Source organism: Triticum aestivum, chromosome 1A (assembly GCF_018294505.1).
Source record: "Triticum aestivum cultivar Chinese Spring chromosome 1A, IWGSC CS RefSeq v2.1, whole genome shotgun sequence".
NCBI lineage: Eukaryota > Viridiplantae > Streptophyta > Magnoliopsida > Poales > Poaceae > Triticum > Triticum aestivum.
The window spans coordinates 14,468,137-14,494,255 of record NC_057794.1 but is presented as its reverse complement, the minus strand read 5'-3'; the positions used below and the strand labels follow the sequence as shown (position 1 = coordinate 14,494,255).

At 41.9% G+C, this 26,119-nt stretch overlaps 1 protein-coding gene and 1 long non-coding RNA gene across 2 annotated transcripts; both read left to right on the top strand.

Annotated features, from left to right (window-relative positions):
- The first annotated feature begins 13,062 nt into the window (after positions 1 to 13,062).
- LOC123071674 (uncharacterized) lies at positions 13,063 to 14,915 on the top strand. Its single transcript, XR_006434504.1, has 3 exons — positions 13,063 to 13,463; positions 13,603 to 13,667; positions 14,650 to 14,915. It is a non-coding gene; the product is annotated as an uncharacterized lncRNA (long non-coding RNA).
- Positions 14,916 to 16,706: 1,791 nt separating this feature from the next.
- Positions 16,707 to 18,780, top strand: LOC123186407 (uncharacterized). The gene is made up of 3 exons (XM_044598179.1): positions 16,707 to 17,010; positions 17,571 to 17,782; positions 18,013 to 18,780. The coding sequence occupies exons 1-3, from the start codon at positions 16,767 to 16,769 to the stop codon at positions 18,610 to 18,612; spliced, it is 1,056 nt and encodes a 351-aa protein (XP_044454114.1). The 5' UTR covers positions 16,707 to 16,766; the 3' UTR covers positions 18,613 to 18,780.
- The last annotated feature ends 7,339 nt before the right edge of the window (positions 18,781 to 26,119 follow it).

Sequence of the window (26,119 nt, the reverse complement as noted above, 5' to 3'; positions counted from 1 at the left end):
TTGCATGTGATGTTTATCTTTTATGCATCTTATCTTGCTTTGATTGACGGTAGCATTATAAGATGATCCCTCACTAAATTATCAAAGTATAAGTGTTCTCCCTGAGTATGCACCGTTGCGAAAGTTCTTCGTGCTGAGACACCACGTGATGATCGGGTGTGATAGGCTCTACGTTCAAATACAACGGGTGCAAAACAGTTGCACACGCGGAATACTCAGGTTAAACTTGACGAGCCTAGCATATAATAGATATGGCCTTGGAACACGGAGACCGAAAGGTCGAGCATGAATCATATAGTAGATATGATCAACATAGTGATGTTCACCATTGAAACTACTCCATCTCACGTGATGATCGGACATGGTTTAGTTGATTTGGATCACGTGATCACTTAGAGGATAAGAGGGATGTCTATCTAAGTGGGAGTTCTTAAGTAATATGATTAATTGAACTTTAATTTATCATGAACTTAGTCCTGGTAGTATTAGCATATCTATGTTGTAGATCAATAGCTCACGTTTAGCTCCCCTGTTTTATTTTTGATATGTTCCTAGAGAAAACTAAGTTGAAAGATGTTAGTAGCAATGATGCGGATTGGATCCGTGATCTGAGGTTTATCCTCATTGCTGCACAGAAGAAATATGTCTTTGATGCACCGCTAGGTGACAAACCTATTGCAGGAGCAGATGCAGATGTTATGATCATTTGGCTAGCTCAATATGATGACTACTTGATAGTTTAGTGCACCATACTTAAACGGCTTAGAATCGGGACTTCAAAGACGTTTTGAACGTCATGGACCAGATGAGATGTTCCAGGAGTTGAAGTTTATATTTCAAGAAGAACGACAAGCAAGTTGCTGCTCAAGTGAAGAAGCCCAAGTCTGGTCCTAAGCCCGAGACTAAGTGCTTCTACTGCAAAGGGACTGGTCACTGGAAGCGGAACTGCCCCAAGTATTTGGTGGATAAGAAGGATGGCAAAGTGAACAAAGTTATATTTGATATACAGATTATTGATGTGTATTTTACTAGTGTTCGTAGCAACCCCTCGGTATTTGATACTTGTTCAGTTGCTAAGAGTAGTAACTCGAAACGGGAGTTGCAGAATGAACATAGACTAGTTAAGGGTGAAGTGACGATGTGTGTTGGAAGTGGTTCCAAGATTGATATGATCATCATCGCACACTCCCTATACTTTTGGGATTAGTGTTGAACCTAAATAAGTGTTATTTGGTGTTTGCGTTGAGCATGAATATGATTTGATCATGTTTATTGCAATACGGCTATTCATTTAAGTAAGAGAATAAATTGTTGTTTTGTTTACATGAATAAAACCTTATATGGTTACACACCCAATGAAAATGGTTCGTTGGATCTCGATCGTAGTGATACACATATTCATAATATTGAAACCAAAAGATGCAAAGTTAATAATGATGGTGCAATTTATTTGTGGCACTGCCGTTTAGGTCATATTGGTGTAAAGCGCCATGCTGATGGGCTTTAGGAATCACTTGATTATGAATCAGTTGATGCTTGCGAACCATGCCTCATGGGCAAGATGACTAAGACTCCGTTCTCCAGAACAATGGAGCGAGCAACAGATTTGTTGGAAATCATACATACTGATGTATGTGGTCCGATGAATATTGAGGCCCGTGGCATGTATCATTATTTTCTGATCTTCACAGATGATTTGAGCATATATGAGTATATCTACTTGATGAAACACAAGTCTAAAACATTTGAAAAGTTCAAAGAATTTCAGAGTGAAGTGGAGAATCATCATAACAAAAATAAAAGTTTCTACGATATGATCGCAGAAGTAAAATATTTGAGTTACGAGTTTGGCCTTCAGTTAAAAACAATGTGAAATAGTTTCACTACTCACGCCACCTGGAACACCATAGCATAATGGTGTGTCCAAACGTCATAACCGTACTTTATTAGATATGGTGCGATCTATGATGTCTCTTACCGATCTACCACTATCGTTTTGGGGTTATGCATTAGAGACAGCAGCATTCACGTTAAATAGGGCACCATCTAAATCCGTTGAGACGACACCGTATGAACTATGGTTTGGCAAGAAACCTAGCTGTCGTTTCTTAAAGTTTGAGGTTGCAATGCTTATGTGAAAAAGTTTTAACCTGATAAGCTCTAACCCAAATTGGAGAAGTGCGTCTTCATAGGATACCCAAAAGAAAATGTTGCGTATACCTTCTATCACAGATCCGAAGGCAATATATTCGTTGCTTTGAATGGATCCTTTCTAGAAAAGGAGTTTCTCTCGAAAGAAGTGAGTGGGAGGAAAGTAGAACTTGATGAGGTAACTATACCTGCTCCCTTATTGGAAAGTAGTTCATCACAGAAATATGTTCCTGTTACTACTACACCGATTAGTGAGGAAGCTAATGATGATGATCATGTAACTTCAGATCAAGTTACTACCGAACCTCGTAGGTAAACCAGAGTAAGATCCGCACCAGAGTGGTACGGTAATCCTGTTCTGGAGGTCATGTTACTTGACCATGATGGGCCTACGAACTATGAGGAAGCGATGACGAGCCCAGATTCCGCGAAATGGCTTGAGGCCATGAAATCTGAGATGAGATCCATGTATGAGAACAAAGTATGGACTTTGATTGACTTGCCCATTGATCGGCGAGCCATTGAGATTAAATGGATCTTCAAGAGGAAGACGGGCGCTGATAGTAGTGTTACTATCTACAAAGCTAGAATTGTCGCAAAAAGGTTTTCGACAAGTTCAAGGTGTTGACTACGATGAGAGTTTCTCACTCGTATCTATGCTTAAGTCTGTCCGAATCATGTTAGCAGTTGCCGCATTTTATGAAATCTGGCAAATGGATAAACAAAACTGCATTCCTTAATAGATTTATTAAAGAAGAGTTGTATATGATGCAACCAGAAGGTTTTGTCAATCCTAAAGGTACTAACAAAATATGCAAGCTCCAGCGATCCATCTATGGACTGGTGCAAGCATCTCAGAGTTGGAATATACGCTTTGATAAGTTGATCAAAGCATATAGTTTTATGCAGACTTGCGGTGAAGTCTGTATTTACAAGAAAGTGAGTGGGAGCACTACAGCATTTCTGATAAGTATATGTGAAAGACATATTGTTGATCGGAGATAATGTAGAATTATTCTGCAAAGCATAAAAGAATGTTTGAAAGAAGTTTTTTAAATAAATACCTCGGTGAAGCTGCTTACATATTGAGCATCAAGATCTATAGAGATAGATCAAGACGCTTGATAAGTTTTTCAATGCGTACATACCTTGACAAGATTTTGAAGTAGTTCAAAATGGAACAGTCAAAGGAGTTCTTGCCTGTGTTACAAGGTGTGAAGTTGAGTAAGACTCAAAACCTGACCACGGTAGAAGATAGAGAGAGAATGAAAGTCCCTATGTCTCAGCCATAGGTTCTATAAAGTATGCCATGCTGTGTACCAGACCTATTATATACCCTGCCCAATGTATGGCAAGGGAGTACAATAGTGATCTAGGAGTAGATCACTCAACATTGGTCAAAATTATCCTTAGTGGAATAAGGATATGTTTCTCGATTATGGAGGTGACAAAAGGTTCGTCGTAAAGGGTTACGTCGATGCAAGTTTTGACACTGATCCAGATGACTCAAAGTCTCAATCTGGATACATATTGAAAGTGGGAGCAATTAGCTAGAGTAGCTCCATGCAGAGCATTGTTGACATAAAAATTTGCAAAATACTTACAGATCTGAATGTGGCAGACCCGTTGACTAAACTTCTCTCACAAGCAAAACATGATCACACCTCAGTACTCTTTGGGTGTTAATCACATAGCGATGTGAACTAGATTATTGACTCTAGTAAACCCTTTGGGTGTTGGTCACATGTCGATGTGAACTATGGGTGTTAATCACATGGTGATGTGAACTATTGATGTTAAATTACATGGCGATGTGAACTAGATTATTGACTCTAGTGCAAGTGGGAGATTGAAGGAAATATGCCCTAGAGGCAATAATAAAGTTATTATTTATTTCCTTATATCATGATAAATGTTTATTATTCATGCTAGAATTGTATTAACCGAAAATATAATACATGTGTGAATACATAGACAAACAGAGTGTCACTAGTATGCCTCTACTTGACTAGCTCGTTGATCAAAGATGGTTATGTTTCCTAACCATAGATATGAGTTGTCATTTGATTAACGGGATCATATCATTAGGAGAATGATGTGATTGACTTGACCCATTCCGTTAGCATAGCACTTGATCGTTTAGTTTGTTGCTATTGCTTTCTTCATGACTTATACATGTTCCTATGACTATGAGATTATGCAACTCCCGTTTACCGGAGGAACACTTTGTGTGCCACCAAACGTCACAATGTAACTGGGTGATTATAAAGGTGCTCTACAGGTGTCTCCGAAGGTACTTGTTGGGTTGGCGTATTTCGAGATTAGGATTTGTCACTCCGATTGTCAGAGAGGTATCTCTGGGCCCTCTCGGTAATGCACATAACTTAAGCCTTGCAAGCATTGCAACTAATGAGTTAGTTGCAGGATGATGTATTACGGAACGAGTAAAGAGACTTGCCGGTAACGAGATTGAACTAGGTATTGAGATAACTACGATCAAATCTCGGGCAAGTAACATACCGATGACAAAGGGAACAACGTATGTTGTTATGCGGTCTGACCGATAAAAGATCTTCGTAGAATATGTGGGAGCCAATATGAGCATCCAGGTTCCGCTATTGGTTATTGGCCGGAGACGTGTCCCGGTCATGTCTACATTGTTCTCGAACCCGTAGGGTCCGCATGATTAACGTTACGATGACAGTTTCATTATGAGTTTATATATTTTGATGTACATGACGAGGAGTCTCGAAATGGTCGAGACATAAAGATCAATATATTGGACGGCTATATTCGGACACCGGAAGTATTTCGGGTGATTTCGGAGAAAACCGGAGTGCCGGAAGGGATACCGGAACCCCCCGGGGAAGTATTGGGCCTTAGTGGGCCTGAGGGGAGAGAGAGGGAAGCAGCCCAGGAGGTGGCGCGCCCCCTCCCATGAGGAGTCCGAATTGGACTAGGGGAGGGGGGCGCGGCCCCTCTTTCCCTCTCCCTCTCCCTCTCTTTCCTTCCCCCTTCCCTCTTCCTAGTTGGACTAGGAAAGGGGAGTCCTACTCCTACTAGGAGGAGGACTCCCCCCTCCTTGGCGCGCCTCAAGGGCCGGCCGGCCTCCCCCCTTGCTCCTTTATATACAGGGGCAGGGGGGCACCTCTAGACACACAAGTTGATCTTCGTGATCGTTCTCTTAGCCGTGTGCGGTGCCCCCCTCCACCATAATCCTCGATAATATTGTAGTGGTGCTTAGGCGAAGCCCTGCGACGGTAGAACATCAAGATCGTCACCATGCCGTCGTGATGACGGAACTCTTCCCCGACACTTTGCTGGATCGGAGTCCGGAGATCGTCATCAAGCTGAACATGTGCTATAACTCGGAGGTGCCGTAGTTTCGGTGCTTGATCGGTCGGACCGTGAAGACGTACGACTACATCAACCGCGTTGTGCTAACGCTTCCGCTTCCGGTCTACGAGGGTACGTAGACAACACTCTCCTCTCTCATTGCTATGCATCACCATGATCTTGCGTGTGCGTAGGAATTTTTTTGAAATTACTACGTTCCCCAACATATATACATGATCATACCTACATATTCTCATAACTATGCTCAATTCTGTCAATTGCTCAACAGTAATTTGTTCACCCACCGTAGAATACTTATATTCTTGAGAGAAGCCACTAGTGAAACCTATGGCCCCCGGGTCTATCTTCATCATATTAATCTACCAATACTTAGTAATTTCCTTTTGCTTTTATTTTACTTTGCATCTTTATCATAAAAATACCAAAAATATTATCTTATCATATCTATCAGATCTCACTCTCGTAAGTGGCCGAGTAGGGATTGACAACCCCTATTTGCGTTGGTTGCGAGGATTTATTTGTTTTGTGCAGGTATGAGGGACTCGCGCGTAGCCTCCTACTGGATTGATACATTGGTTCTCAAAAACTGAGGGAAATACTTACGCTACTTTGCTGCATCATCCCTTCCTCTTCGGAGAAAACCAACGCAGTGCTCAAGAGGTAGCAAGCATCAAGGTCAGTCAAATATCTTCATGCTTATCTGCTTCATTCAGACTAGATCTATTAATAGCTTATTTGTATATCTATTCATCTTTTAGACCTTACATTTTCTTCATTTTTTGTGTTCTCGTTGCCATCTTGATTTCCAGGAAACAGAATCAGACTTCTTTTTTACCATTCAAGGTGTATATGCACATGATGCCCTTTTAGATGTCATAATGTTGCAAGACAGAGCACCACATTTTTTGGTTCATTTCAAGGGCATGCATTGAGATGTCTTATGCACCTCCAAGATATCGATATACATGTGCATGTATGCTTTTGAAACATCTAAACATGATTATATATGAATATTAGCTTTCACAAGTCGTTGTAAGATAATGTATATTTTGTTGTTGTTTATCTTCTACAGTTTAATTTTTGTTGTTCTTATGCATATTACTTTTCATGACTGTATGTTCCCATTGATATACATTTGTATTTATCCGATCTGCCACAGGTTGTAACTCGAGAAGAACTCATGCATATTTTCTCGTCTAATCTTCAGGTGTGTTGCATCTTCGACTATTGTAAGATAATGTACAACCATAGGAATTAGGAGCTTAGCTAGGTTCATTTTTTAAGCTATGGTATTTTTCACTTATGATAAATTATGCATTGTTTGGTAAACTAATATGGGTTCATGTTGTGGCATGCACCTCTCTCACACAATTAATTTATTTTATATACAATTAAAGATATTATGTTTGTTTTCACGATGCAATATGAGATACGTTATGGTTAACATTTTGTTTTGTTAACTAATGTGTATAATCCCATTGCGCACACGATAGTGGATTGAATCATTGATTTCACTGCAATTTGCAGATACGTAAATTGGTTGAAATATGCTCAGGTACAAGCTCTCCCCCTATGTCATTGTTTTGAACTACATATATAATCTGGAGCTACATCTCCGAGAAGGCCACATTGATTTTTATGATTAAGCGATTCCTATTCTTGACAAGAGCCTTAAGTTATGTGTTATGTGAAGTTAATCTGGAAGGTTGCTTTTTCCTGATATTAAAAATTAAAAATACTTGAGAGGTTTTTCTCTCGTGTAATGGTTGGAATTGGTTTTCTTTTGTATGTCAAGATTGGAATAGGCATAGAAATAAGGTATATGTATCTGATGCTATTAAATAAGCATTCATGGATCAAATGTAGTGACATTAACTCACCGTTTAATACTATTTCAATTTGGCAAATGACTAGGATAATTGAAGGTGACAGTGACACATATCTAAGCCATGTAACTCCTGCATGTAACAATTATGGCACTTACTATATGCCATGGAAGAGCAAAGAGGACACACATGTCATTTAGATATATTAAAACTGCACACTAATCGAGCTCTCTCAGACCATTAGCGTCTTGAACCGCTGGATCTGCTACTTTGGCCATTTCTGACCGTTGGATGCAATTCTGGTCCCCCGTGGGCTCTGTACGCTATCACCTTAGTCTCAACTGAATTGGGTCACTGCTCCAGGAACTATTTCGGGAGTTTCTTGTTATTTTGGGCCAAATGGGCTGGATATCAAAACTCGAAAATTTCTAACGTTTTTTTAGGAAAGAAGGATGATCGCTGGCCTCTGTATTTGAGCGATGCATACAGCCATTTAATTAATTATTCTCACAAGATTTTACAAATTAATATAAATAGTTTTTTTACAAAGTAATACAAATAGTAAGACTAAAGTCGCCATCTAAGCAACAAACTGTCGATACACCTATCCAGTTGATGAAGGGGCGCAGATAGCCTGGGCCTAATACCAGACAGACATCGCAGCTAAACCTAACAACTAAGACCTGAGGTCCCATCTAAGACGCCTGCCGGGCATGGGTCTCTCCGGTCCGGCATGCTCTCATAGGCCGCCGCCGCCAACCGCCACCGTTCCATCTTCAGAACTGTAGTGATGCATCAACCTTGCTCGGTCCAGCTATCGTCGACGCCACCATGGCGCCCAACGGCACCTCCTCCCTGCACGCAAACAGCTGAGCACGTCGCGGTCGCCATTGATACACCTCAGCACCATGCTGCCAAGTACTACCAGCCGGCACAGCTTGAAGACTTTGAAAGATCTGTCGTGCGTAGCACCTGCCGACCAGGCATGACAAAGCGTAGCACCTGTCGGTCAGACATGACTTGACATCTCCACCGAAGCTCCGCGCAATACGAAGCCGCTCCACCTCCTGCCTCTGACTTCCAGCCCTGCTCCACAAACGATGCTCCCAAGAGAGAAACGACACCGCAGTGCCGCCATCATCCGATCTGGAACACCAGGTCCTAGGGTTTCCCCCGGAGCAGCACGAGTGGGTCGACAATAGTTACACGATGATGCCTTCATCAAGGTAACGGCGTAGAACGCCGCCATCGCCTGCCGTCGGCTCGGTTTTCACCGGCAACCATGTCTCCCCAACTCGCAGCCGGGACTAGATGTTGGATCTCGAGATCGAATCACCAAGCCTCTATCCGGCCACCTCCGACGAAGAAGATGGCCACCACCACTAGCTACACCGGCCAGAACAGATCTGCTATGTGCCGCCAAGCAGTCCATCAGGCCCTCGACGCCGTCGCCGATCTAAAGCCAGATGACATGCCGCTGAAGACCGCATCGCGCCGCTGCTCGATCCAGGCCAGCCGCTGCAGCAGCCGCCCGTGGCCCGAGACAGGGCCGACCGCCGCCGCCGTCGAAGCCATCGCCGCAGCTTCTAAATCGGCCGCACCTCCATACATGTTGAGGCCCCGCCACCCCTGAGACGCGGGAGGGAGGAAGAGCTCCCGCCACCGCCGTCGGCCTCCGGGCGCAAGCCGGCCGCGTCCTCCGGCGGCGGCGGGAGGAAGGGAGGAGGATCGGGTGGCCTCTTGAGTGGACGAGACGCAGCCCCACCTGCGCCGATCACTGCGTGTGTCGATGCGATTCCTGGGCGATGCAGGCATCAGTTGACGAGTGGTCTGCTCGGTCGGCGTCTCCACTGAGGGACTAGACCGGTCGATGTCGGAGGGGAGGTTGTGGGTGATGCATGTCGAGGGGAAGCTGCAACGGACTGTTCGAGTGAAACTGAACCGCAAGGATTGAAGGAGGCAATCAATCTTCTCTTTTCGGGAGCATTCATCCTGATTGATGCGTGCCACTCGCCCATGGCCATTAAATAAGTACAGGTGTGTGTTTCTTTTTCCCCGGCCTCTTCCCAGAGCACCCCTACCCCCAGGTTATATGTATCTCCATCCCCAGGATTTCTTCCTTGCCCTACATCTCGGCTCTCTCTGGATCTCTGCTACTTGCCGCCAATACTACTGCCGACTGTGTCGCTGGTGTCCCTAGGCGCTCTGACGTCCAAGATGGCCGCTACGCTGGTCCACCGCTCACTTGAGAGGATCTGAGAGGATCGTGGGCTGCAGATCCAGAGAATTATTTTACCGGTCACATCGACACATCTTAGAAAACCTTCGCTGCATTTTCTCCGCGCATGGTTTGATCTGGAACACCTACTATTCTTTCTTTCTCCATGTATTTTTTTGGTTCTGTATATTGTTTGCAGATGACAAGAAATATCTTAATAGGATAACGCGTGCAACACATTAATATCTTTGAGAGTTCAGCAAAGGCAATATCATGTCTCCAGATCAGTTCAGTGATGTGAATTTCAGAGAATGAACAATGTGAGTTTCAGAGAATGTAATTTTTCTTTTGAGCTCAAAACGACCACTTTTGATTTATATTTTCTTTTTCTCAATTGTAACTTGAACTTGTGTGGTTTCATTAAATTAAATCAGGGAGGAATCCCTTCTTAAAAAGAGCACTGAAACTAAAGTACAGATGACCACATCATATTTGTCCGAATGATATCTATATCGATTAGCATGGGATGCATGCGTACATGTTATGTTACTTCTGCTCGAATTCACAACATTATGCTTTCTACATGGGAACAATTAGAGAGTGAACCACTCGAGACCAATGTTATGTTGTAATGATTTTCCTTGTTCTCTGTAGATTATTCGTTGTATTTTTGCTGTATTTGGCATTGCTACTAGCGTGCTACAGCTCGGTTGCGCACAAAGTTTTCCCTGCTGGTTTCTAACTAAGGTTAGTAATTTTGTGTTTTTTCCAAAAGGTCGCCTTGTCTTGATATACATCACTATGAAAGTTTTACTCGACTTCCAACAAACTATAGTAGACGTGAAATTTTGGAAGTTGATTTCGTTATCACTAAAGGTGGATATGAACTAGAGCTGCAAACAAGGACAATGTACTCATAATTTCTCATTGCATGCATTTCTCATTTACATTATATCCTTGGTAATCCTGTATTGACATCTATGTTTATTCTTTGTTAGTCTTTAACTCCAACGTATCTCAACATTCATGGTAAGGTATGGTGCCCATTGGTTCTGGGTATGTCTTTGGATCCACTGTTTTCGCTTCATCCATTCAGGTAAATTTGAATACTATGTATAGGTAATGTTAGTCCAATTGACCATTCCATAACATGTTACATTTCTGTTTCTATTAATGGTTCTCGTCCACTTTTCAGGAAACACAAGTACCAATTGTCAAGACCACCTGACATATAGTTGTTATTCAGGTTTTGGTTTTCCAAGTTTCTGCTAGCATTATTAGCTCTTAGAATTTATGATGCACTGGATAAATGTTACATGTGCTACTTGTGTTGATAGACCTACAAGGAAATGTGCTTTCATTAGTATTGTCTTTACATCTTCCTCCAAAAACACTTTGATTCGAAGTGACATGCTTGGAGGTAGACATTGTCCTACCTGGATGAAAATAGTTTGCATATGCTCCGCAGACAATATCTTTCTTGTGGCTCTTATTAAACAATAGAAGATCAACTAATGGTTTGGTTCCATGGTTACGTACAACTTTGTATTCTCTAGTTACCTAGCCTTAGTCTGCTTACTTTATGAAGAGTTGATCTTATGGAATCTATTTTGGGTTACCCTATTATCCTGGCTGCATATGTTGCTACTCTGTTATGTTGCATGTCATATTAGGGTATTGCTAGCAAATATGCCGTGCGTTGCAACGGGAGAGAAAATCAATGGATTTTTTATCCATTCATCAATTCAGAAACCAGAGATAATGCTAAAATGGTTGTTGTTGCAGGCGATAATGGATCACCATTTATCTGATTATCAGACTACAAAACACTAAATTCAGAATATTAAGAAATATAAATAACATTGAGATGATTGGTGATGAAGATGATGGCAATATATAAACATTTATTTGTTTATCCGATTCAAAAACACTCAATTCGGAAAATCCTGCTAATCTTATATGTGGTTTATCAAAATCCTCAACACTGGTCTATTCAATGTTGTGATCTATTTTTTTTAGTAACAACAACAAAATAAAAGTTAAACCTTCCCTATCTAGATTGTTGTCTGCAAACGAAATGCACATACCTAACTTACAAAATCATCATATCAGAATAAAAAAAATTCAAAGTCGCCTTATAGTCTAAAAATGCTAAGTACATAAATGGTCTGAGTTCTCCATGTTCTTATCATACCTAACTTACATGCATTAACCAGAAAGAATCATCATCATCAGAGAATAATTTTTTTCAAAGTGGTCTATATAGTAGTCTAAAGTGAACTCGTTTTTCTTTTCAACCAAAAAAAGCCCTTTTCTTTGTATACTTAATTAAAAATATGTATGCACTTCTTTTGATTGGTTGTGCTTTCATATGGGCTATATTTTTTCCCAGCAAATGTACCGAAGCTTCTTTTGCCCAAGCTCCCACCAGGAGAATTAATTGCTTCGTTTTTTGTTTTTTCTTGGGTAAGAGACCCATATCTCCGCCTCCATCTGTTAATGCCTTGTCTGATGATTCTCACAACTCCCAACATATATAAGCTAGTAGAATTTTTTGTAAAATGGCGACGTGGGACTATTGATTCAAAAATGGATCCTAACTTTTAGCACTGCCTTAACGTCGAGATGGCAGGTCGTGAGATTGATAATCCTCAAAAATAAAAAATGGTCGTGAGATTGATCTAGACAGACGGAATTCTTTTTTCATTGCTTATATGAAGTACCTTTTTTGGAACGGATCGGTCGATCGTGTTTTTCATGGAAACGGATTGATCGGCGCCTGCTCGTTCATTTTTTTTTTCTTTTTGGAATGGATTGATCGATGTCAACTTGTGCGCCGGTGCTTTGATGAAAGAAATTCGTGTAATGGTTGGAATTGGTTTTCTTTTGTATGTCAAGATTGGAATAGGCATAGATAAGGTATATGTATCTGATGCTATTAAATAAGCATTCATGGATCAAATGTAGTGAGATTAACTCACCGTTTAATACTATTTCAATTTGGCAAATGACTAGGATAATTGAAGGTGACAGTGACACATATCTAAGCCATGTAACTCCTGCATGTAACAATTATGGCACTTACTATATGCCATGGAAGAGCAAAGGGGACACACATGTCATTTAGATATATTAAAATTGAGCACCCTCCGAGCCTTCTCAGGCCATTACCATTTCTAACCGTTAGATCACCACTTTTAGTCCTTTTTAGCCGTCGGATTCACTGTTAATCTCATCTAAATCTTGTACGCAAGGGCTAACTCGTGCGCTAGGCTGTGCTGGGCTTTTCGGGCCGCTGCTCCGTGAGACACCACTTTTCTCGCTTCGTTTTTTTCTCGATTCGCTGTCTCAAAAAAAAATTCTCGCTTCGTGGGCTGGCTGTCCTAACTCCTAAGTGGACGCTACTCCAGGAGAATTTTCTAAGCCACGTGGTTGATTGGGCCTTGAAGCCCATCTCAGCTTCACGAAGGAAGAATCGATCAGGCTCTGGTCAGCGACGTCTCTCCGTAACCTCCCCTCGCTCCCCACTCTCGGCGTCCCTAACCCTAGCCGCACACTCTTCCTTTCCCACTCTCGGCTTAACCTAGCCGCACCAGTGAAGGCAGATCTAGCACCTGGGCAGCGGCAATGATGAATCATCCTCCTTCCCAGCGGCGTGGATGTGGATTAGTGCCATGGCGACCTAGCGCGCTCCCTTCCCGACCTTGACCTCGAAGAAAGGCTTCCCCTAGATCGCTTTCCCGTTCGTGTATGATTTCCTTCTTCCATCAAACAATCACTCCTGATGTCATCTCAATCTCAATTTTGCAGAGGTGTTGCTATATTGGATGTGGTGGATTTATTTGGGTAGATCCTGGAGATAGGGAGGGGGAGGTTGTGGCTGCGGGCAACGGCAAACACAGCCAACAGAGGTAGCTCGTGTATTTTTTTCAAGTTATCTTCCCAATACCAGATCAGTTAGCTGAAGTCGAAGAGAACCTTGAAGATTCAGATTATCACTGAACAGTTGTACCTTACTTGAATATTAATTCTTAATTTTTCATGTGCAAGGCATGGTGCTCCCCGCTGGTTCTACTGCCTGGTTGAACAAGCTCCTGATCCATGTTACAAGACAGGTAGAATTGTTTTTTTACAAGATAGGTAGAACCGTTTTATTTTTGCCTCCTTCTTAGTTTATTTTTGAATAAGCACATCAGTTCAGAATTTGTGCTGTAAAAATTTAGTGTCTCCTGGACTACATTGTTCTGTTATAAAGGTAACTTTTATTAGTACCTGACCACTTGCTTGCATACGATTGATAACTACTATCATTAGCAAATATCAATAGGTATTATTGTGATGCAGTATAGAAACAATTCGAGTGAACAGATGAGGTTAATTATATTTCGAACGTGTTACTTATGGATCAAAAATACGGACACACTAAATTCTAAACCAGCAAGTACATGTTGCACAGATTCTAATCTATTATACTTTAGCATTGCCGCCAATACCGTGAGTGTTAGTATGACATATTTTATGCTTCACTTTAGGTATCTCTCTGGTACGTAAAATTGGATTTCCTTTCTCTCTTAAAAAAATGGATTTCCCTAAAAGAAGCAAAATCACATAATTATGCGGGTACTATTTTACTTATTTTAATATTCGGCCTATGTTGAGGCAAGTATCTAATTTTACTCGACCAATATGGGCACTTACACATGCACACACATATACTGAGACTCAATCACATTAGAATAGGTCTACATTTTTATTTGCCTAGATTCGAAGATGTAGCAAAGACAGTTAAGTAATACCCATGGACAATTTTCAGTTATGATGATATTAGGTAAGTATCAAAGGTGAGGTGTATTTCGTACTAGGTTTCTGCCCATATTCAGTAAGAGAAAATTTTGTTTGAGTTTTAAAACCGTTATTGTGTAACTTCACAGATGATCTATTTTATTTCTACCAAGTAGATACATCTGCAGTAAATATTCCTATACCATATGACGCTTCAGTTCATCACCGTTTAGTTCATTCTTTTTGTATCTATTACTCTGTGGAAGAATAAAACGGGCCTAATGGATTTCCCCTTTTTTATTCACCTCTTTACAGGCTAGCTGCTAATGGATTTTCTGTGTTCCAAAGGCAATTGGTTGGATTCAATTCAATTCCTATAAATTGCAGGAGAGATGCAAATCAATCAGATTGTGCACTGCACGGTTTGCTTCTTATGCTCGGTGCAGATGTGATGTAGTTAGAGATTAGTTATTATGTGCATCCGCGTTTGTACATTTTTAAACGGTATTTCATTAGACATGAGAACAGATGTAAACTTCCAAGGTTCTTCTATCAGCATTGCGACAGTGAGCAGATTTTCAGCTTTCTTTCTCAAAATTCTCATCGCAATGTTTATCAGAATGTCGCATATTCCTATTTGGGGATATTTTTTAAAGAGCAATACTCCTGTTTGTAAAACTGTACTATTTCCCAGCTCTCGCAAACTGATGGTGACTATGATGCTACAGCTTCTATATTTCACCAAACAGGAATTGTGCATTTTAACTCAAAATTTTAACAGGTTGTATTCTTTCTCATTGACATTTGATTTCATTTTGTCACAAAACTAGAAGTTTGTCTTTGCTGCCACATCTAAACTTGATATGTCCAGGTGTGGCAATTATATCGCATGATTAAAACATTATTTTCATACAATTGTCTCAATCACTATCATTATGGTGCTAAAATGGACGGGCGCAGCAACGCGCGCCTTTCATGATCTAGTGTGAATGACAAGTAGACAATCATGACACATTTTGTAAATAAGAGAGTGAAGAGCCATAACACATTTTGTCAAGGAATATTTAATGGACACATTTTGATCTAAAATGAAGGAAATTAAACATGGTGACAACTGAAATGGAGAAGACAGGAGTAAACTATTACTTGTCTCTTCTCCCACGGACAAGGGGCATCTGGATGCAAAATATGAAGCTCAAAATTCTTGCTAAAGCAACGGGTGCGTTGCACGTGCAAACTTACCAGTGGTGGAGTTGGACAGCACCGAATCGGTCTCGATGTTGTCATCACAGTCGGTGGATCGCTCGCAAACACGTGCGCTAGTGGAAGAGATATGCATGATCGTAGCAGATGAATCAAGGGAGATTTCTTTTTCTCATATTTTGTCATTCATAAAAAAAATAGCATATTTTTCTCATATTTGTCATTCACAAAAAAAGTTAGTCATGCGCTCGCTGCGTATGGACGTAGTACCAGTAATGCTATACACACTGGATGGTTTTTACGAATTCAACCGACTAGGATTAGGTGGTGGTTTTTGATTGGAGATTAAGAGAGAGGCAGGCCCCATCCCCCCAAAATCCCGGGGGAGGGGGGGGGGGGGCGTGGAGATTAGTTAGCGTTGTTCGTCCCGTGAGATCCGCGCGTCTAGGACTTTCGCCGCGTATGGCTGTTTGGTTGGGATCGGGACTACACCTTTGGAAGGCGGAGAAGCCTCCTTGAGTTAACTAGTAATAATGTACGTGTAATACACGTCTATACGCCCTCCGATCGGAAATACTTGTCCGGGAATACTAAAATACATCTAGCTAGATACATCCATTTCTCAGACAAGTATTTCCGGACGGAGAGAGTATTAGGTAGGATATTAGTTGCACGGTATATTAGGTAGGATATATCTGTTACACGTTGGTATTTGGTAAGATATCAATTACTTTTTTGCGGGAATGGTAGGATATTAAATACATGGCAGATTTCAAGGTATATCGTTGAGTCAAAACGTGTTTATAACCAATGGCAGTGGTGGGTAATTAGAGCGTTAAACGTGTTTGGTGCTCAACATTGGATTGATTTGAACCGCTAGATAACATGATTTGATGGTTGAGATGGTTTGGATCTGTCCATTTGGGTCTTTTTATATTGGTATAGATATAGATATAGATGAAATCTTCCTCCACCCTGCAAAAAAAACTACATACAGTACATCAAGGAAAAAACAATAAACTTTTTTTTGAACTAAAATAAACTTTATGTATTCTTCAAACGATTTTTCTTGTCTTTTTGGACACCTCTCGCCAACATTAGGGACTGTGGCTGACACGCCACTTGGGCCTTTGGCCCAGCCCAAAGAACCAATAAAGAGGAAAGGGGTCGACAGCGGGGGCTGTAGGGTTTGCTCGATTGGCTCTGCGGAGGCGGCGGCGGCGAGTTGGATGGAGTTTCTCTTCCTTGACGAGGAGGACTGGGCGGAGATGGAGGCGGATAAGGAGAAGGAGGCGGAGAGGCGCCGGCGGGAGGAAGAGGAGAAGGCGCGGAGGACGGAGGAGAACCGGCGGAGACGCGAGGCACACGATGCGGTCATGGACTCCATCATCCAGCACGATCCCAAGGTGGGGCGCGACGTCTACACCCGATTCTTTCTCAGAGATTTCTCCGTCTTTGACATCAACGAAGAGTGTAAGTGGCCTCTCCGTTTCTGAAGCCGGTGTAGTACTCTTCTCTTTTGGCTTTATATTTGTAGAATTGTCTGATTGACAGTATGCATGGGAACTGAATTAGTACGTTTCACCTGCATAATCCTCTGTTAGGAGAATCCTCTGACATGCCATGTTCATTATTGATGCATAGCAGTAAACAGCAAATCTCAGTCCGTTTACTAGATTGGATCTAGTTTCAATTAACAACAGGAACTCACTGATTTGGCTAAAACTGAAATTGACTTTCTACAGATGGTGAGATGATAGTTTCCTCTTGAAGTTAACAGCGAATCTCATTTCATTTACTTAGATTTGATTCATATGTATATCACTTAACAACAGAAGTCACTGATTTTGCTAAAATTGAAATTAACTTGGTTCGAATGGTGAGATGATAGCTTTCTCTTGTAGTTAACTCGCAAGTCAAAATAAGAATATTAGATGGTTTAACTCAGTGGGATATAAACGGGAAAAACACAAACTGGGCCTTTTTATTGTGATGAAATAATCTGACAGATATATTTTGTTTATTCGTCGCAGCGTCTGTCCCTCCAATGCGATACACCGATAGTATCTACCAAGATGAATTTGGGCTAGAAGACTCTGCAAACATCCTCTCTGTCAGCATAGTCTCCTCAGATGTAGGCTTCCCAGTCAATGTCTATGGCCGTGTCATTGCCAGAGACAGCATTGACTACAAGTGCATTTATCTCTTTCACCGCAATAGAGATGATTGCCAGCATCTCAACAAGGTACATCCTTGCTTCTAAGTTTGTTCCAATCGGGTTTCATTTTATTCCATGGTGCATTTAATATCAACTGTTAATTGGCATCTAAATGGAGTCATCTTAGTGCTGGTGGTTGTCGATCCAGACAGTCATCTGCATATAAATGGAGTAGCTTTTATGGCATGCTTCCAATCTTCATTTTGAGCAGTGTTTGGATGAGCATACTCTAACCTCTCGTGCAATTCTTTTCATAGGATGGAATGCTGATTTTAACTGGCCCATATCGAGGTCTAGTGCTGGTTGATTTCATCTATCTAGAGATAGATCTTAAAATAAGGGAAGAAGGAGTTCCAGACAGGCCATTTAGCAAGGGTCTAATAAGCATTGATGGCCGAGTACTGTCTAGAGAGAAAGACGTCATGGTTAGAAGTGAAACACTTGAGAGCTGGCTCAGCACTACGGAAGTGAGATTCACAACTGTCCTGGATGCAGTCGAGTGCACCTTTGAAATCAAGCTCATTGAGGGGCTTTTTAAAGGAAATATAACAGTTGGCATCGCGGATAAAGCTCGCAAGCTGGACAATGAACAAACGATTGTGATTCATGATAGCACAGCAGATGGCGTGGTTACAAGTGATGAAAGTGGAGTTATCAAACTCCGGCGAAGTGTCATTACTATCTGTCTGGAAAGAAATGTGATGTTTTGCATAAATAATGAGGCTGCTGGTGTTTGTCCTGAACGAACCTTTGATTTCACTCCACGCCGCACTGGTGTAGATGAAGAGGAAATTACGTGTGGTGCTGGGAAGTTCGGATTCAGGATTGTCTGGTCCTTGATGGACTTTAGGCTGTAATCCTGTGACATGGTAAACTTAGTTCTAATGTAATGAAGTGATGCAATGATGTAGTGAACTATGTTAATCGTGATGTAATAATGTGGTGCACTAAGTTATATTATTGTTATTAAGTAACTTGGTGGATTATAAGTAATGAGTAGCGAACTAAGTTATTATATAGTATTATGCTGGCTTGTTATACCAAATTTGTTGGCTTAATTTTTTGGCATAATTAAAGAAGATTAGTGCACTTGGCGTTTTGTTAGACATGTATTAGGCGGAAATACGAACATTTGTCACTGTTAAGGGACATTTCTGGCAATATCCTGAACACATGTTTGTTGGGAAGGAGTGTCCTTCATGAGAAAGTGGCTTCATTTTTTGATCCATGTTGCCTGTTCAAGCCAATACAAAATTTGCTGGTACATAAGAAATTTGAGGATCTTTACAAAAGAAACGATCTTAAAGACACTATGCCGGCAGAGGTACTTTATTTACCCATGTTCTCTTTTATAAACTGTGTTTGGTTCTGGGCTTCTAGCAATGCTTCTACATATGCATATGTGGATATGCTAATTGACGACATCTGTGTTGATTTTCTGCTAAATCAAGTATATTACCTAGGGCATTCGTTTATTTTCACATAAATCAAGTATATCACCTAGTGCCTTTCCTGTCATACTGTGTGTCATTAGCCCAAAGACGAACAGCTCATGATTTTTACGGTAAATGATCGATTTTGCTCTTATGTTATGCATTAGTGTAATTTCTTGTTCTAAATATGCTAGTGCGTGAAGTTGGCGGTGACGAGAAGTGCACTGGAAAATGTTGGATTGCTGACTTGGCTACAAGAATTTAGATTTTTTTTACGGGTAAAATCTTTGCATTACTCAAATCTCAATGTCCTTACAATCAGCCTCGGCTAGCTCTAAAGAAACTGATGGGCCTGACCCAACCCAGGTCATTGTTCTGCCCTCTTGTCTAGCAAACTTTGCTAAGCTATCGCTAACCTTATTTTGCGTACGACTTATATGAGTAATACAAGAATCACGAAGAGACATCAGGTGTCTAATTTCTTTAACTAAAGAAGAGTAGATCGATCTATCAATATCCATCGCTTGAATCAGCTTGACTGCAATAATGGAGTCCATCTCAATAATGATCGGCAAGTCGCTTCTCTGAATTGCAAAAGACAGGCCTTCCATGCAAGCACACAACTCAGCCTCAAGAATTTCTCGGCACGAAAAAAGCTCCCTGCAAGCTGAGTAGATGACATTACCTCTATCATCTCGCAGCACCATCCCGCACCAGCCGTACCATTTTCTGCAAAGGACCTATCAGTATTCAGTTTCACCCAACCCGCCATAGGGGGACACCATTTGACAGGAGTGCTCTCAACTATTCGAACATGTGAATTTTTAAGTGGCCTGTCATATGTAACTAAGGACTTCCCTTTGCTTGGATCAGAAGATAAATCAATTTTAAGTCCAACCAAGGAATCAAGGTAACTCACCAAATACCTCCTGGACGCTTCCATTGGGGGCACATGTTTATGGTGTATCACTTCGTTACGGCTATGCCAAATTCTCCACAAAGTCATAAGAAGCATGCACCTCTCGATTTCTGGCAATGGGTCAAGGACATGAAGCAGCCATTCCTTACCTGTATTGGGATGCCTGGGCGGAGGAGGAGGTGGAGAGGCGCCGGCGGGAGGAAGAGGAGAAGGCGCGGAAGACGGAGGAGAACCGGCGGAGACGCGAGGCACACGATGCGGTCATGGACTCCATCATGGAGGACGACCCCAAGGCTGGGCGCAAGGTCTACACCCGGTTTTTTCTCAGAGACTTCTCCGTCTTCGACATCGACGAAGAGTGGGAGCAGCCTCTATCTTCATTCCCATAATGTGAAGTGGTGAACTGAATTACATTACAGCAGGATGTTTCACCTATATGATAATCTATTACGAGAATCATCTGACATGCCATGTTCATTATTGATATGTAGCAGTAAACAGCGAATCTCAATCAGTTTACTAGAATGGATTCAGATGTATCACTTAACAACAGGAACTCACTGATTTGGCTTTATATTTGTAGAATTTTCTGATTGACAATATGCATGGGAACTGAATTAGGAGAATCCTCTGACATGCCATGTTCATTATTGATCGATAGCAGTGAACAGCATATATCTGCAAATAACAAGAGGAATCACTGATTTTGTTAAAATTGATAACAACTTTTTACAACTTGTGAGATGATAGTTTTCTCTTGAAGCTAACTCAACAAGTGAAATAAGAACATTAGGTGGTTTAACTCAGTGAAATGGAAATGGGAAGAATACAAGCTCGGGCTGTTTATTGTGATGAAACAACTTGACAGATTTATTTTGCTTATTCATTGCAGCGTCTGTCCCTCCAATGCGATACACCGATAGTATCTACCAAGATGAATTTGGGCTAGAAGACTCTGCAAACATCCTCTCCGTCAGCATAGTCTCATCAGATGTAGGCTTCCCAGTCAATATCTATGGCCGTGGCATTGCCGGAGACAGCATTGACTACAAGTGCATTTATCTCTTTCACCTCAATAGAGATGATTGCCAGCGTCTCAACGAGGTACATCCCTGCTTCTAAGGGCATCTCCAGCCGCCTCCCCGAGCGCCCCCCAGGAGCCCTTTTTCTTTGCCGGCGACGTAAAAAGGCCAAAAATCGGCCCAGCCGAGCCCCCCAAGCACCCCCACGACCTCAAAAAAGCGCCGGCGAATCCAGGCCAAACCCAGCGCATTGGGGGGCTGTTGGGGGCGCCGGCGGAAGCAACGATCAATCCTATTCCCCCACGCGTCCTTTTTCTTGACGATTGTCATGGGGGAAGCCACGGCGATTGTCTCGGGGGCACCCACGACTGGAAAAACGTACTCGCCCTCCCCCCGGCGGAAGCATTTTGCCCCCCCAGGACGTGCTTTTTTTGGTCCGGCGATTGTCCTGGGGGGCTCCAACGGCTGGAGATGCCCTAAGTTCGTTCCAATCGGGTTTCGTTTTATTCGGTGATGCATTTAATATCAACTGTTAATAGGCGTCTAAATGGAGTCATCTTAGTGTTGGTGGTTGTCGATCCAGATAGTCATCTGCATATAAATGGAGTAGCGTTTATGGCCTTCTTCCAATCTTCATTTTGAGCAGTGTTTGCATGAGCATATTTTAATCTCTCGCGCCATTCTTGTCGCAGGATGGAATGCTGATTTTAACTGGCCCAAGTCGAGGTCTAGTGCTGGTTGATTTCATCTATCTAGAGATAGATCTTAAAATCAGGGAAGATGGAGTGTCTCCAGACAGGCCATTTAGCAAGGGTCTAATAAGTATTGATGGCCGAGTGCTGTCTAGAGAGGAAGATGTCGTGGTTAGAAGTGAAACCATTGAGAGCTGGCTCAGCACTACGGAAGTTAGATTCGCAACTGTTCTCAGCACAGTCGAGTGCACCTTTGAAATCAAGCTCATTGAGGGGCTTTTTAAAGGAAATATAACAGTTGGCATCGCCGATAAAGCTCGCAAGCTGGACATTGAACAAACAATTGTGATTCATGATAGCACAGCAGATGGTGTGGTTACAAGTGATGAAAGTGGAGTTATCAAACTCCGGCGAAGTGTCATTACTATCTGTCTGGAAAGAACGGTGATGTTTCACATAAATAATGAGGCTGCTGGTGTTTGTGCTGAACGAACCTCTGATTTCACTCCACGCCGCACTGGTGCAGATGAAGAGAAAATTACATGTGGTTCTGGGAAGTTTGGATTCAGGGTTGTCTGGTCCTTGATGGACTTTAGGCTGTAATCCTGTGACTTGGTAAACTTAGTTCTGATGTAATGAAGTGATGCAATGATGTAGTGAACTAAGTTAATCGTGATGTAATGATGTGGTGCACTAAGTTATATTATTGTTATTGAGTAACTTGATGGATTATAAGTAACGAGTAGCGAACTACGTTATTATATATTATGCTGGCGTGTTATACCGAATTTGTTGGCATAATTAAAGCAGATTAGTGCACTTGCGTTTTGTTAGACATGTATTAGGCGGAACTATGAACATTTGTCACTGTTAAGGGACTTTTCTATCATATTTATCTGTGGTTTGTATTGATTGCTCATGAATTTTTTCCGTCGAAATCGTTTTTGTGGATCATAAACACAAAACCAAGTCATTTGCACTATTTTGGTTGTAGGATTTGGTCACATTTCCCCAAGTTTTATGTACCCTATATTATAGGAAAACTGGCCCAAAGCAATTTAAATGTATGCTTTCTTAAGTCTTTTTACCAGTTCTTTAAATTTGACGGGAAGATCGCTTGTGGTTACTGCTTATATTATTACTTAGTTTGACTTGCATACTAGATGGACACTATGTGACTAATTCATGACTAGAGACTACAATTTCACCGGTAGCATGTATATTGTGAAACGTATGTGTTGATAATAGAACATGCTATAAACTATGAAATTCTATCTGTGTGCTCTTTGTTTGTGCATACTCTTAATAATCCCTCCATTCCATAATGTAGTGCGTATAGATTTTTTTGAAAAATCAAACTTTGAAAACTCTATGTTGGTAACAAACGTCATGTCTTGCTTTTACAGGGGATATATTGAAGCAGTAAGAGAACTTGACCAGCAAATTCAGTTATCTGGTGATGTTCAGTTTGACGACATTGTTGTTGCCTGCGGCAGGTATTTCATCAGCACCCACGATATCCTTTTCTACGAACGTAGTTATGCGTGCTTGTGTCAGGCCTAGATCCTGAAAGTTGTGACATTAACACTTCACAGCTTGATGATATTGAACTTTTTGCAGTGGTCGAACCGCGTCTTTGCTTTAGGATCTAAATTGTGTATCTTAATGGCAAAAGCATGAACTTCCTTTGGCTATTGTCTTACCCTGGTGAATTTTAAATACTAATTATCTACAAGTAGGATAGGTCCATGCTTTCTCTGTTTGCGATGACCCTGAATACTTCTATGATTATGTTCAAGGCCTGATTGATGGACTACAATCTGGCTTGGATTCATATGATATAGTCAACATTCAAACTGTTAGTATATCCTATCCGTAATGTTAGGTAATTAAGTGATGACTGATGAAGAAGATCAAATTCTTCAACTTCGCTTTAAGATATACTTCATCAGTCAAAGGAAACAGTGCGGATTCGTTGTATGGGACGCCCCACAGGCTCTGCTATTGCTCGTGTTGACTCTGCACCACCCCGACCTTGAACCACTCCATCCTAGATACACTACTCTATTTGTTTTCTATTGTGATATCTAATAGATCCAGGCTTAGGATAAACGTATATGGATTGTGTCCCCTGCATTTTCTAATTTGTTTCAATGGAATATGCCTCTTAAGGTGTTTGATATTTTCTTAACAACTAGCGATCATTGCACTGCATAGCCACTTTAACAAATACATAAGCAAAGATTATGCGTGAAGAGTGCCTCCTCACGCTATACACGTCATCACATCGGCAGAAGGGCACTCGATCGTTTTTATCTCTTTCGTCGCTCCGGTTCCACATCATGAGTTGAGGCCCCACATAGCAGTTTGCAGATTGGGTTGGATTTCTTAGTAGCGAAGGAACCCTCCCTAGATACACCCTCCTCATCCCATGTGATCCACTTTCTGCTGCTCTCACGCCGCCTCCTCTTCTCCATCGCTCTCCCTTGTTTTCTACCGCCCCATGCCCCCCCCCCCCCTTCATCAGCACTTCAGCAGCATGCCCCGTTCCGTCGACGATGGACGGCGACCATGGTCCACGGTGGAGGACTTGCAAGCCCTCAAAAGCACAAGAGCGGGAAAGACACCGGAGACGGGTTCTTGTGCGTCAGTTCACAAGGAGGATGTTGGGCTGCCCAAGAAGCTGAGCCTCGCCTTTTCGCTGCCGTACAAGGACAACAAGGTGTCTCGGTCGGCGGCGTCCTCGTCGACCTCAAGCGCAAGATTGAGGTGTTCGGCCCCAGCAGCAGGAGCGTCGACTCCGATACGTCGCTTCGTCTTTCTTCTTCTACTTCACATCATCTGGTCCTTCTCTGACAAAGTATTCGTTCGGGTTCTTGCTTGCTTGGTTAGTTTTCAGTGGAGATTTAGATTAATCTTTCAAGGTGAAAGGAGCAGTTTGGTATTCAGTTCTTTATCTTTCTTTGGTAAGGGTGCTTTTTAGGTACTTTTTCCCGTTGGTTTATTGTTCGGGTCTGCTCTGCATTCATGGACGGCTTTGTCGTTTTGGTAATCTCTTATATAAACAATCTGGATGATTGTTTCATAGGTAGTTATGATCTACTGATCTTCACAAAAATTGAAATTGAACGAGGGAACCAACTAACTGTGTCTGTGTTAACTAACAGTGAATGGAAGTGTATCGAGGATCGGTTTGAGGAGAAACTGAGCTGCTGGAAGGGCAAACTTATGTCGTATGGAGGCCGATTTATTCTTATTAATTCGGTGCTCACGAGTTTGCCTATGTTTCTCTTATCCTTTTTAAGGTTCCAGTTGGAGTTAGGAAAAGACTGGACTTCTATCGGTCTCGTTTCTTCTGGCAGAGCGATGAAACTAAGAGAAAGTATCGCCTAGCCAAATGGGATGTCATCTGCCGACCAAAAGACCAAGGGGGTCTTGGGGTTGAGAACCTTGAAGTTAAGAATAGATGCCTTCTAAGTAAGTGGCTTTATAAGTTATCTGCCGAGACTGAGGCAATTTGGGCGCAGATTCTTCGTAACAAGTATCTGTACTCTAAAACCTTGTCGCAGGTGACGGCTCGACCCACTGATTCGCCCTTCTGGAAGGGGTTAATGAGGGTCAAAGCTACTTTCTTTAACAGAACAAAGTTTGTTGTCGGTGATGGCAAGAACACTCGATTCTGGGAATAAACCTGGCTAGGTGATGCACCACTGGCACTCCAGTATCCGGCGCTTTATCGCATTGTGCAGCGACGGGATGCTCTGGTTGCAACGAGTCTGCAATCTGCTCCTCTTAACATCCAATTTAGGAGGGTGCTTGTGGGTGACCGGTGGGAGGCTTGGATTCATCTGGTGAGTAGACTCATGGAGGTTCAGCTTACTCATCAGCCCGATCAGTTGTATTGGAAGCTTACTAAATCTGGTGAATTCACAGTCAAGTCGATGTACATTGATGTCATCAATTCTAGTGTAATTCCTAGTTCCAAACACGTTTGGAAAGTTAAGGTTCCTCTCAAAATTAAAATGTTTATGTGGTTTATGCATAAACAAGTCATTCTAATGAAAGATAATTTGATTAAGCGCAACTGGACAGGATCTACTAGGTGTAGTTTCTGTGATCGGGATGAAACTATCAAGCATCTTTTCTTTGAGTGCCCGATGGCGAGGGTGTTGTGCCGCTCGGTGTAGATTGCCTTTATCATTACTCCTCCGAATTCGGTCAGGTCGTTGTTTGGAACGTGGCTGGTTGGTATAGAGGCCGAAACAGCTAGACAAATTCGTGTGGGAGCATGTGCGTTG